At 34.3% G+C, this 15116-nt stretch overlaps 1 protein-coding gene across 3 annotated transcripts in view; it reads left to right on the top strand.

Moving 5' to 3' along the window:
- The window catches only part of LOC130894196 (contactin-5), a 247580-nt gene that overhangs the window by 194353 nt on the left and 38111 nt on the right, over positions 1–15116 (top strand). For all 3 annotated transcript variants that reach the window (XM_057800832.1, XM_057800833.1, XM_057800830.1), the window contains exons 2-3: positions 2806–2986; positions 12148–12422. In XM_057800832.1, the coding sequence (XP_057656815.1) occupies positions 2806–2986; positions 12148–12422 (456 nt within the window). The remainder of the gene's footprint in view (positions 1–2805; positions 2987–12147; positions 12423–15116) is intronic.

Here is a 15116-nt window from a genome sequence, read left to right as displayed (position 1 = left end):
GAAATTTCCTCATTGTCGCCCTTCCAAAAGGGTCAGCTTCTCTCAATCCTTTGGAAAACAAAAGTAGATGGATCAGGTAGTGACCAGAACGTACTACGTGTTCCTTTGTAATATTTTTATAGTCTTTTATCTACAAAATCCCTTTTATAGTTTCGAGGTTTCCTCCAAAACATCTCCAGACCATCTCAGAGTCTTCTCCAATCTTTACAATTGGGATCAAGCATGAATTTAAGATCCGTTCTGTCTTTGATCTTCCGTTAGAACAAAAAACCTGAAACTTTGACTCGTTAATCTTATTGCGTTCAATTTTTATGTCTTTTAGTCCAATACAATGTTATTTTGACGAAATTTCCTCGCTGTCGCCCTTCCAAAAGGGTCAGCTTCTCTCAATCCTTTGGAAAACAAAAGTAGATGGAGCAGGTAGTGGCCAGAACGTACTACGTGTTCCTTTGTAATATTTTTATAGTCTTTTATCTACAAAATCCCTTTTATAGTTTCGAGGTTTCCTCCAAAACATCTCCAGACCATCTCAGAGTCTTCTCCAATCTTTACAATTGGGATCAAGCATGAATTTAAGATCCGTTCTGTCTTTGATCTTCCGTTAGAACAAAAAACCTGAAACTTTGACTCGTTAATCTTATTGCGTTCAATTTTTATGTCTTTTAGTCCAATACAATGTTATTTTGACGAAATTTCCTCGCTGTCGCCCTTCCAAAAGGGTCAGCTTCTCTCAATCCTTTGGAAAACAAAAGTAGATGGAGCAGGTAGTGGCCAGAACGTACTACGTGTTCCTTTGTAATATTTTTATAGTCTTTTATCTACAAAATCTTTTTTATAGTTTCGAGGTTTCCTCCAAAACATCTCCAGACCATCTCAGAGTCTTCTCCAACCTTTACAGTTGGGATCAAGCATGAATTTAAGATCCGTTCTGTCTTTGATCTTCCGTTAGAACAAATAACCTCAAACTTTGACTCGTTAATCTTATTGCGTTCAATTTTTATGTCTTTTAGTCCAATACAATGTTATTTTGACGAAGTTTCCTCGCTGTCGCCCTTCCAAAAGGGTCAGCTTCTCTCAATCCTTTGGAAAACAAAAGTAGATGGAGCAGGTAATGGCCAAAACGTACTACGTATTCCTTTGTAATATTTTTATAGTCTTTTATCTACAAAATCTTTTTTATAGTTTCGAGGTTTCCTCCAAAACATCTCCAGACCATCTCAGAGTCTTCTCCAACCTTTACAGTTGGGATCAAGCATGAATTTAAGATCCGTTCTGTCTTTGATCTTCCGTTAGAACAAAAAACCTTAAACTTTGTGTCTTTTAGCCAACTGCAATGTTATTCCCTTCCAAAAGGGCCAGCTTCTTTTAATATCCTTTTCGCTGTAGAAGTATTGAAGGTTTCATTGATCTGAGCTGGTATATCTGGGCCCGTGAATCGTCCATCAGTGTAAAAGATTTAAAAAAACAGTTCAAGGGATACCAAAAACAATTTAAAATAAAACGATCGTAGGTAAATATATTTTATCTCGAAAAAAAAAACATTTAAAACAGAGATTTTTTTCTAAATTTGACACCTCAACGTTCCCGAGAAAAATAACTTCTATGTACAGTATGTATATCAAGGAGATGAATGGGAATTCTCGAGATATAAATATCTGAAGGACCAATATATCTTCATTGGAAGACAGTTTTATTTTTTGTGCACTTGAACTAAAAATACAACTTCTGAAACTTTTCGTTTCGTACACCAGAGAAAATACGTTTAGTTAGAAAACTAACGATAGATGTTTCCGTAGACCAGGGATATTTACTGCCTCTTAAAAACGTTTTAAGTTTCATTTAGATATTCAATAGTCGGTGAAAATGGACGAAACGTCGACTTTTCAACGTGTCGGTCAATTTTTTTCCAATTCAGAACCTAAATTTCATTTTTTACCCATTTCACCAATTGAAAATGCGTAAAAAACAATTTTTAATAAATTCAGTCGTAGTTTTCCAAGGTCTCGAAAACTCCATGGCCTTTTGGTGTGGTAAATTCGTCCGCAGAAATTTGAAATGCGATATTTGTACGTTTAAAATCGATCTGATTCCAGGGTGATGATGCAGCTAACAAAACTGAATTATACAACTGTCAGATTGGTAAATGTCAAACAAATTAAGATGAAAAATAATGTTTGCTCCCCGTATAACATTCGGAAAACATCTAACAAACCGTCAGTCCACGTGGACTCATCATCTCCACTGTTTACCAATGAAAACGTCGAATCGTTAATATAAATGCATTTTTATTGGTTGAAGCTGTCGAAAGGCGTATGTACACAATTTCTTCGAAATATTCCTGCGATAAGCAGTGGGGTCGCTTGGTGAGATTTATTTAATACGTAAATAAATAAAAATATAGCGTTTAGACCAAAATTTTGACACATGAATGAATTGAAAAACAAATTAAGGTTGCAACTATTTTCGGATTATCCGGTGCCTGTCTGCGTCTGATTCGCCGCAGGTTTCGTCGTCACCAATTAATAAAAATGAAAAAAAAAAGTTGAAAATTCGGCTCGAAGGACCAAATTTATGTAGTTGTGGACTGTATCTTTATTTTTTTTTTCATTATTTGAATAAAAAGTTTGAGTTTACATTGAAACAAGAAGAGATTGAAACTTTGCGATGTTGCCAACTTTGGCATAGTTGTCGGAATGTATAGAAATATCGCGACTCGCATTGCGCTTTGAATTTCGTCATGTCAAGCGACTTTAACGCATCAATAAACTGCATTTTCGCGACTAATTCTTATATTTTTCGTTTCAGTTACTTGGGCATCGTCTGACGACAGCAACAGAGATACCAGAGAAGGAGAAGACGTGACGTTGGAATGCAGATTCCAACCTCAATCCTCTAAAGACACTCTAACCTATTACTGGGCCAGAAAAATAAAACAAACTCACGATAACGTCGCCATAGGAAATGTTCCCTTAGATACCAATTATAGGTGAGTTTTTCGTTCTACTTCTCCATTAAAAGCGGCGGGATTTTCCTCATTTTGTGTAACTAGGTCCCATCCAAATGATGCTTCGAAAACTCCATTTGCCTACGTTCGAGGTCTGGCTATTACACACCTTTCCAAACGGTTTTTCCAACGATCGAAACAGTGCTGGAAGTCTTCTTTGGAGAAGCTCTGGTTCACCGCTTCCATCGACTCGAATCGGGTCCCTTTCAAAGCAAACCTTTCAAGGAAATCTGAGCAGACCCCTTGACGCAACAGCTTTTGGTCAGGAGCCAGATTTTTTGGCACTAACTAACTTTTCTAAATCGGGTCCCTTTTGATCAGGAATTAGATTTTTTGGCACAGATTTTCGTCATGTGTAATTCCTCTTGTAAATTTTTTCTAACCGTTTCTTTATCGGCGTTTACAGCCTCTGCAATCGTCCGGATGGTGCTTCGACGATTGCACGCACAATTTGGTTGATTTTGGTCACTGTTTCCGGAATTGAAACGGTCAAAGGACGACCTGGGCGCTGGTCATCTTCAGTGCTCTTTTGGGACTCACTAAAGCGCTTACGCCGCTTAAAAACAAGCTCAAGAGATAGAGAATTGTCCCTATAGGCTTCTCGCAACAAATTAGTCGGATTTTTTTTCCAATTGAGCCAGAATTATAAGTGAAATAAAAACCTTGTCAAAGGATTGAATCATTCAAGTAATTTTCCAATTGAAACGATTGTTTCATATCCATTTCACATTCTGCCGAGCTGTTTACTCGGTTTACGAATAAAAAACGTTCAATCATTCGCAAATTGTTATTCGAATGTAAGTTTTCCCGACGCCAATTGTTCTATTGTAAGTAAAAACAAAGTGAAGATGAAAATTGTTGCGAGTACCAGACAGAATTACTTCATTCTTTAACCCACTCGTCTTCCACTTTTCCATCTCTTAGCGGCACAGAGAGAAGCTCACTGTTTGAATATAAATTAAGCGTATGCATAACAGAATCTGCAGTCAACAGAATTCTGAAAACAAGCAAAAAACTGAAACGTGCATACGTAAAAGTGAATCTTTTGATGCGGAAATAAATAAAATAAAAAGTAGACAAAGTAAAAGCAACTCTTTCTAATAATTCAACGCTTCCCAGTGCATTCTTATGTTATTTATTTACAAGATATCATCTTTTTGACATTTTGACACCATCTTTAATAGAGGAAACATTCTTAGTACTGCAAAATTTATTTTTAACAACCCCGTATAGTATAGAAATATTATCGGTTGCTTTCAAACATTTTGAAAATAAGGGCGAACTCGTTTGCGAGAAAATTCAATTAATTATTTATTTGTTTTGAGGTAATTTTCCCGCAAAAGTTGTATACGTTGACTCCCTTAATCAAACTAATCAAGATTCTTGAAAACTTCCTGAAAGTTAATTACAGGAATCTTTTAAAAGACAAACAACTCCTTGATATCCGATTTTATTGAAAAAGTATACGTTAAACGAAAAAAAAAAACCTCAAACTAAAGCCTGAAGTTAGTAAAATTGTCATCCGGAAATTGAAACTGTCACTTTTTTTTTTGTTTGGATAACATACGAAACGAAAATATTTGTGAAATTATAGAGATCCGTATCTGTTCGGGCTCGAAAAAACGCTAACTCGACGTTTTCAAGATCGCAAAATCCATTTTTGTACGGAATTTGGTTCATTTTACCAATAATTGTATTGGTAAACTTCCGATTCTGTTTATACTAACGTAAACATTGTCTGAACTAACGTGAACTCAACCTGAACTAACGCGAACCCAATTTGAACTAACGTAAACCCAACCTGTTTCAATGTAAACCTAACCTAAAATCAACCTGAACTAACGTAAATTCAACCTAAATTAATGTAAAAATAACCTGAACTAACGTAAACCCAACCTGATTCAACGTAAACCTAACCTAAAATCAACCTGAACTAACGTAAACTCAACCTGATTCAACGTAAACCTAACCTAAACTCAACTTGCACTAACGTAAACCCAACCTGTTTCAATGTAAACCAAACCTGAACTCAACCTTCACTAACGTAAATTCAACCTGAACTAACGAAAACCCTACCTGATTCAACGTAAAACTAACCTAAACTAACGTAAACCCAACCTGTTTCAATGTAAACCAACCTCAACTCAACTTGCACTAACGTAAACCCAACCTGTTTCAATGTAAACCAAACCTGAACTCAACCTTCACTAACGTAAATTCAACCTGAACTAACGAAAACCCTACCTGATTCAACGTAAAACTAACCTGAACTAACGTAAACCCAACCTGATTCAACGTAAACCTAACCTAAAATCAACCTGAACTAACGTAAACTCAACCTGATTCAACGTAAACCTAACCTAAACTCAACTTGCACTAACGTAAACCCAACCTGTTTCAATGTAAACCAAACCTGAACTCAACCTTCACTAACGTAAATTCAACCTGAACTAACGAAAACCCTACCTGATTCAACGTAAAACTAACCTAAACTAACGTAAACCCAACCTGTTTCAATGTAAACCAACCTCAACTCAACTTGCACTAACGTAAACCCAACCTGTTTCAATGTAAACCAACCTGAACTCAACTTGCACTAACGTAAACCCAACCTGTTTCAATGTAAACCAAACCTGAACTAACGAAAACCCTACCTGATTCAACGTAAAACTAACCTAAACTAACGTAAACCCAACCTGTTTCAATGTAAACCAACCTGAACTCAACCTGCACTGACGTAAATTCAACCTAAATTAATGTAAACATAACCTAAACTAACGTAAATCCAACCTAAACTCAACTTGCACTAACCTAAACCCAAGCTGAACTAACGTCAACTTAAACTAAACCCAACCTGAACTAACGTAAACCTAACCTAACCAGCAAGCTTAAGTAACCTGGAAAGATAAAAAAGTAGTTAATTTCCTGGAGAAACGCCAATAGCCCTGGTGAAGAGGTACGACAAGAAAACTGAGTAGTAGATAAATTAATCGTCGAAATATTGTCACGTGGATGTCGTAGGCATTATCGATGGATGCTACAAAATATTTGACTTGAGTATAAGATGATTTCCTTACAAGAAAACTCATAGAGTTATATATAAGTAATAACAGTTCCAATTAACGATTCCCACCTCTAGTAAACCGCAAATCTCATTATATATAATTCCGAATGGTATTTATTCATACTATAGCGCGAAACCATTCGCTGTGCATTTTGAACAATGTAAAATGTATTGATATAATAAATGGAATCAAATGAGCAGCTGTACTATTTTCGAAACATTTCCAGAAAATCATTTATCCTGAAATAGAATCAATTTTAACGTCGTCGTGGTATGTTCGAACAGAGACGGTCTTAATGTATTCAATGTAAACTCCCTTGTTTACAATCCACCTAATCAAATAATGATTAAAATATTTTTTCTTGTAGCACCGTAGTAAACAAAAATATTTAGTTCGGAATATACGAGGGCGGTTCGACGGTTATTATACGAAGAAAAAAATTATTCGTGCAGGGAAAACAATGTTAATTATTTTTTTTTACGTAAAATAACTAAAAGAAATTGAGAAAAAGTTACGTAAATATGAAATCGGAGGAAAATATATCGATTTTTTGTAATTTTATATTGTATAGATAGTTTTTGTTTAAATCGCGGTTTACTAACCATCGGGCACAAGCCGTCTCTGTATTTTCGTCTGTAATATCGATTCATTTATATCGTCAAATACAGCACATGATTCTACGTAATCAATCATCGAAATTTTATGGTATTTCAATGTATAATATGATGTCTAAACATATGGTTTTATTTCGATAATTTAGGACACGATTCGATCCCGAAATTTCCGTTTCTTCTCAATACCCTGTATTTAATTTATCATATATTTGCATTAATACGTAGAATAGTGTCGTAGCTTCCACTTTTGTCATTTTTTCGACATAGTTTCCATTTATTTTTGACGCACTTTTAAAGACACGGCGCTTCCGTCGAGGAATTCTGCTCGTACTTAGCTCAGGGAAGATTCTGGATCGCTCTACGAAGTTTCCAACAGTCGAGGCGTTACTCTTCGTGTCCGTCAGTCATCATCCAGATCCAATGAACACTGAAACGTTAAAATTCTTCATATTTTACTATGGAAAGTTTGAGGAATGCGTTCAAGAAGTTGAGGAACTCGATCTTCCAGATAATCGCTTCGGAAATCGGCGATCTGCATCGCGAACTTCCGGAAACGGAAACTCCATTTGTATTCCTGGAATATTTTATAACAAAAAACAAAATTTATATTAATCCTATGCATTTGTAGTTAACTCTAGGTGCTCTAAAATGAATAGCAGCGATTTCACCTACATGCAGCTGTTTTATAATTTATAGTCGAGATTTTCTCGACCCGGTTCTGTATAAGAAATTAAGAATAGCTCGCAAAATACGAAACGCTAAAGAATACCAATTACTACGTTATTATTTGTATCGTGTAGCCTGCAATAATTTCACTGGTGCAATGTTCCGAACAAAAATTACATAGAACACGTGTTTTTATCGTTCTGAAGCCGATTTTAATTTCAATTACTAATTTAAATTTTATTACATATTATTTATTTTTTACTGGAACTGTTTATTCGAGTTCGATGAAACAGTAAAGTCCCGAACAAAGTGTGTTATGACATAAACTTATTCACGTTGATAACTACACTGATAAAAAAATTTTTTCTTTTCTTACGATAAATTATTTCTTCGATTAGAAAAGTAGTCGTTTTTTTTGAAATAAACCAACTTTTTTCTCAAAGAAGGATCGAACTCTAAGGAATTTAAAAACGAATTAAAAACGAATCAAAACAAATTGTCCATGGAAATGTTACAATGGACCCGGCCGCCATCTTTAATAAAGGGACATTTTTGACGATATCTCCCGAACTATTGACCCTACAAAAAATTCGTAAAGACGTAAATTGTAGGAAATCGTTTTGCCTACAATTTTTTTAATGACACTTTTTACCATTAACCGCGAATTTAAAAAGTTATAAGTAAAAAAGTGTAAAAAATTTGTCAACAATTTTTTTTTCGCTCAATTAGTTTTTAATTTTTGATTTTTCGATAAAATTGCGTTGAAACAATTTAAATTTATTACATATTATTTATTTTTTACTAGAATTGTTAATTTTAACGACTGTAAAATTAGATTGAGTTCGATTTAGATTGACACGACGTTTTTCAATTCGAAAGCCTCTATAGTCTGGAATTTATAACTTTTTAAGTAACTGCTACATTTTTTGGAGGATTATCTTTGAGTTTTTACGAAAAATGAAACAGAAAAGTCCCGAACAAAGTGTGTTATGACATAAACTTATTCACGTTGATAACTACACTGATAAAAAAAATTTTTCTTTTCTTACGATAAATTATTTCTCCGGTTAAACAAGTAGTCGTTTTTTTTGAAATAAACCAACTTTTTTCTCAAAGAAGGATCGAACTCTAAGGAATTTAAAAACGAATCAAAGCAAATTGTCCATGGAAATGTTACAATGGACCTGGCCGCCATCTTTAATAAAGGGACATTTTTGACGATATCTCGCGAACTATTGTTCCTACAAAAAATTCGTAAAGACGTAAATTGTAGGAAATCGTTTTGCCTACAATTTTTTTAATGACACTTTTTACCATTAACCGCGAATTTAAAAAGTTATAAGTAAAAAAGTGTAAAAAATTTGTCAACAATTTTTTTTTCGCTCAATTAGTTTTTAATTTTTGATTTTTCGATAAAATTGCGTTGAAACAATTTAAATTTATTACATATTATTTATTTTTTACTAGAATTGTTAATTTTAACGACTGTAAAATTAGATTGAGTTCGATTTAGATTGACACGACGTTTTTCAATTCGAAAGCCTCTAGTCTAGAATTTATAACTTTTTAACTAACTGCTACATTTTTTGGAGGATTGTCTTTGAGTTTTTACGAAAAACGAAACAGAAAAGTCCCGAACAAAGTGTGTTGTGACATAAACTTATTCACGTTGTTAACTACACCGATAAAAAAAATTTTTCTTTTCTTACGATAAATTATTTCTCCGTTTAGACAAGTAGTCGTTTCTTTGAAATAAATTTTTTTCTCAAAGAAGGATCGAATTCTAAGGAATCTAAAAATGAATCAAAACAAATTGTCCATTGAAATGTTACAATGGATCCGGCCGCCATCTTTAATAAAGGGACATTTTTGACGATATCTCGCGAACTATTGACCCTACAAAAAATTCGTATGGACATAAATTGTGACAAATTGTTATTCCTACAATTTTGATCATGACACTTTTTACTATTAACCGCGAATTTAAAAAGTTATAAGTAAAAAAGTGCAAAAATTTTGTCAACAATTTTTTTTTCGCTCAATAACTTTTTAAATTTTGATTTTTCGATAAAATTACCTCAGAACAATTTTTTAGATCGTTCTTTGAGGAATAATTTTATACATGGATTTTTTGAATTTCACTCTGTCTTGTGGCTCATAGAGCGCTCTAAAAGTGGTCACCACATTATACCAAAAACAAAATATTTATTTACATTTTTTTCGGCTCTTTTCCCCGCCACTTATGAGGTAGAGTCCATACACGCGTTTTTTTTTAAGTTTTATCCCCAGTAGACCTAATCCACAGATAAGTTCTAGGTGATATTAAATTTACCTGGCATTTTGTACTACCTACTCTATTTTAGTTCTTTTTGATAGTCCAGGTTGTCTTTTAGGGTCAAAAATAAAGGTTTGGGGTATGACGGGAGGTAAAATTGGGAGTCATCATTGGAAGTTCATCTTCTAATTCGTTTTCTTCTGTTAACTTTGATATTTCGCCAGAAAAATGAAGACATACTGCAGAGAATTTGAGGCCTGCTTTCCTGCAGCCACATAATTTCCTTTACATATGCAGAAAATCAATTTCATAAGCTCTAGAGGTGCTGGAGGCTTGGAAGCTTGTATTTACGTCCACGTGTTTGTTTGATTCTTCCAGCCCCAATCTTCAGGACTTTGATATCTCCAAATCACGATTGGACCTGGTGATATACTCGATAACTGTGAAAACGAGCTGCATTTTGTGACAAATCAAACAGCGATTTGGATCTTTTCTACCTGCTTAGAAATCATAGTCGATTGAAAATAATAAATGTTCAGAAAAATCTGTAAAGAAAAGAAAAATAAAAACAAAATGGAAATGATAACAAATACTTTGTGGTGCCCCAGCACTTTCGGAGCGCTCTATGAGCCACAAGAGTGAGTGGAATTCAAAAAATCCACTTACAAAATTAATCCTCAAAGAACGATCTAAAAAATTGTTCTGATGTAATTTTATCGAAAAATCAAAAAATAAAAAGTTATTGAGCGAAAAAAAAATTGTTGACAAATTTTTTACACTTTTTTACTTATAACTTTTTAAATTCGCGGTTAATGGTAAAAAGTGTCATTAACAAAATTGTAGGCAAAACGATTTCCTACAATTTACGTCTTTACGAATTTTTTGTAGGGTCAATAGTTCGGGAGATATCGTCAAAAATGTCCCTTTATTAAAGATGGCGGCCGAGTCCATTGTAACATTTCGATGGACAATTTGTTTTGATTCATTTTTAGATTCCTTAGAATTCGATCCTTCTTTGAGAAAAAAATTTATTTCAAAGAAACGACTACTTTTCTAATCGAAGAAATAATTTATCGTAAGAAAAGAAAAAATTTTTTTATCAGTGTAGTTATCAACGTGAATAAGTTTATGTTATAACACATTTTGTTCGGAACTTTTCTGTTTCGTTTTCCGTAAAAACTCAAAGACAATCCTCCAAAAAATGTAGCAGTTACTTAAAAAGTTATAAATTCCAGACTATAGAGGCTTTCGAATTGAAAAACGTCGTGTCAATCTAAATCGAACTCAATCTAATTTTACAGTCGTTGAAATTGACAATTCTAGTAAAAAATAAATAATATGTAATAAATTTAAATTGTTTCAACACAATTTTATCGAAAAATCAAAAATTAAAAACTAATTGAGCGAAAAAAAAATTGTTGACAAAATTTTTGCACTTTTTTACTTATAACTTTTTAAATTCGCGGTTAATGGTAAAAAGTGTCATTAACAAAATTGTAGGCAAAGCGATTTCCTACAATTTACGTCTTTACGAATTTTTTGTAGGAGTAATAATTCGCGAGATATCGTCAAAAATAGCTTTTCACCCCTTTATTTAAGATGGCGGCCGGGAGACAAGGCTTGGAACCCAACAAACTTGGGATTAAGCTTTCCTTGACACCCCCATACATCGTCCTCAGAAAAACGCTTAGTAAGGGTACTAAAATTTCAATTTTAACGGACTAAATGCCATTAATTTTATCGACGAAAATAACTTTTGTTATGTAAATGTATATTAACGAAAAAGTCTAATAATTAAATAAGCTTTTCAAATGGTGTTTCAGTTCATTTGTAAGGAAACGACAGTTGTACCCGATCACAAAGGCGGCAAATAACAGAGACGCTCCTAATAGAAAATTTCGGTCTATAACAATTACCCATACGGAAAATGATTAGATACCGGAAACTGGCGCTTTCCTGACTTGATAACTCAATCTGTGCCAAACAGGAAATGCTGAGGTTCAAACCCGCAGCCGGATTAATTGAGGCGTTAGCACACGGAGGGGCGATACATGTGGGTGGTTGAGGGCGGCGGTTATTGTATCTCCTCCGTGGCGTGTACATTATAGAGCAACAACTCTATATTGTTATCTGTTTTGTCTTTAATTGTTATGTCAATTCCTGTGGGGCAGATCAAGTTGAATTTCGATGAAAGGAAAAAATCGCAACGCACGCGAATCGGTTGATTTGGATGGTTAAGAAATAATAGAAATCGATGTAGAGTTTGAAATTTCATTGAGGAACTTCACCGAGATCGTATTGGACCCGGAGCAACCAGTAATGGTCTAGAAGAACTGGAAATAAAGCAACAGGAAAGTTTCTAGATGAAGAAATAAAAGGGACAAACGTCATCATCAAGCCTTTCAATCCTTTGGATTTTAACTATCGCTTTTGGCGCTTTAGATCCTTTTTTTGAGGTGGATCACTCCTCGTTTGTTTTTGCATCTATTTCGTTAAATTCAGCACCATTTTCTTTTGTTTCAGATTAAATTATCGAGTAGATAAAGGTATCTACGATCTCTTAATATCGAACGCAAGTTACGATCGAGATAACGGAATTTTCGAATGTAAAGTAAAAGCCGGCGGTTCCGGTACCGATCTCCACGCTCAAAGATACTCTTTGACGGTACTCACAGTACCGCAACAGCCCGTCATAAGTCCGAGTTCGTATGTCACCGTCACCGAAGGGAAAATACAAGAATTGACGTGTTCCAGTATCGGCGGATCACCAGATCCCGAAGTCAAATGGTTCAGACAAGGTCAGTATTCATTTTTTTTATATATTACAGCTTCTGGTGGAGAAAATTATAACGAAAGTAGCTCTGGTAACTTTCTGGTCGACCTACTGGAGTTGATGAAGACCAAATCACAGTCATAATTGAAGAGGATCCTCATATAAATATTGTAGAGGCTTTAATTACACAAGATGGGTAACTAAGAACTGCCGATCTCATAGACGGATTGTATTGCAGCTTCAGGGGGAGAAAATTATAACAAAAGTAGCTCTGGTAACTTTCTGGTCGACCTACTGGAGTTGATGCAGTCATAATTGAAGAGGATCCTCATATAGATGTTGGAGAGGTTGAGATGAGGCTACAAGTATCGGACACAACTTGAAACGTCTTGTGCTAATTAAGAAGCTTGATATTTGGGTACCTAACGAATCAACATTTGCAAGAATCATCAGTGGTGATGAAAAATGTGCAGTAACATAGTTCGAAAACGATCTTGGAGCTGAAAAACAACGAAAAAACCTCGTGCTGTCAGTGTTGTGTTTTTTGAGCCTTTTCCAAGGAACCAAAGGATCAATTCTGATGTTTACTGTTAACAATTAATGAAACTGGATGAAGAGTTCAAAGAAAAACGTCAAATAGTGTTCCACCATGATAATGCGAGTCTTCGCACATCTATGGAACCTCGTGGAAAATTTTTGGAGCTTAGCCGTGAAGTGATTCCACATCCTATATACAGCCCCGATCTGGCACCATTTATCTCGAAGTATGCAGAATTCTTTGAATGGTTAAACTTTCACAAATGTCGATGACCTTCAATCGCACCTGGTTCGGTTTTTTGCTGATAATTTATGAGCGCGGAATCAAGAAACCGAAAGATAGATGGCAAAAGGTCATTAAGCAAAAAGGAAAATTTATAATTGATTACAAAAAACTATTCTTTGTTAAAATTACTTTGTATATGCCGCGCTACTGATATAGATCATATTGCAATCACGTCATGGGGAGGGAATGAACATTTGTCGAAATCCTGTTACATTTATGACGTCATAGGTTTCGAGAGGACGTTAGAAGTTGGAGAGGCTCTTGTCTCGATGTTGGCAATACTTAACTACGTCGAGTATCTTGAAAAAAGCTCGTACGGATCGTATCTTTCTAAATATGACGAGCGTGTGTAAATTTTCACTTAGATACGTTATTAATTATGTTGGTTCTTCATATTCATTTGAATATCGGTTAGTATTTTTATTATCGAGGGTTTTTTCATGTATTTTTTCATAAATTAGCCCAGGAAGAAGTAATCTAATATTTGACATTTGATACGATATTTGACATTTGACACCATATTTGACATTTGACACGATATTTGACACATTCGTACAATATTAAGAGAAAATTAATCAATTTAAAATAAAGAACGAACTATCTATTGTTGAAATTTTGAAATAATTCTCGAGAATATTCAATATTTAGATATATTTCTACGAATTATATCAGAGTGTCATTCACTTATATTGTAAAATATGTCTGGGGGACTTTTCGAAAATTCCCGGTTCAATTTTAATAAAAGCGATATTCCCCAGCGATCAACAAATTCTCTATCTGCTATCGTATCATCCTCAGAATGGAATTATCATAAAAATTGTCAAATATGTTTATAGGAGGTGCATAAATCTTCAATAAGATGTTAAATTTGGTTACGACCGTTCCATCACAAAAACTTTATACACGTATAAATTCAAATTTAGTATTAATTCAACTAGAATTTTTTTTATTTTATATTTACAGCGACGTAGCATAATTTGATATACGTCAACCTCATATACGAGGGTCGCTACTTAAGTTTTCAGACAAATAAAAAACAAATAATCGTAATTGGATGCGTTTGAACTATTTTTCCCATTCCGATTGAGTTACTTCCAAAACAGGTTATATCAACAGCTTCTTTGACCTCGCAATTTATCGTTGGGTGCCAAATACGGCGGATTAGCCATCAATTTGATGTTTTGACTATTCAAAAACGTTTTTGTTCGAAATGATATCCGACAGCTCGCATTGTCGTGGTGGATAATGATTCGCGTCTTCGGCTAATTTTCTCGAGCACTTCTGGAAAAAAAAATGCTGGTATAACATTCAGAATTACTCTAATGGAATGACAACATTCCAAAATACCTAACGACAAATCCGTCGAAATGCTTGAAAAATGTCTCAAATTGAGTTTTGCGGGTGTTATACAATTTTTGACTAAAGGAGCATCAACACCCAGACACGAATTAAAAATATTCTATTTTTGATTTGTTTGAGGCATTTAAACAAGTTTTTCATTTAATGATAATTATATTGAAAAAATGTCGACGCCCAGATACACTATTTCCATCAAAACCCTAACAAAAGCTTTTTGATAATATTCACTACCTGAATATCCACTAATATTTGACATTTGACACTATATTTGACAGTTGACACGATATTTGACATTTGACACGATATTTGACGTTTGACACTATATTTGACATTTGACACAATATTCGACATTTGACACAATATTTGACGTTTGACACTATATTTGACATTTGACACGATATTTGACAGTTGACACGATATTTGACATTTGACACGATATTTGACATTTGACACGATATTTGACATTTGACACGATATTTGACATTTGACACAATATTTGACATTTGACACGATATTTGACAGTTGACACGATATTCG

Source organism: Diorhabda carinulata, chromosome 5 (genome assembly GCF_026250575.1).
Source record: "Diorhabda carinulata isolate Delta chromosome 5, icDioCari1.1, whole genome shotgun sequence".
NCBI lineage: Eukaryota > Metazoa > Arthropoda > Insecta > Coleoptera > Chrysomelidae > Diorhabda > Diorhabda carinulata.
The sequence above is the reverse complement of the archived record's forward strand: the minus strand, read 5'-3'. Positions and strand labels throughout refer to the sequence as shown.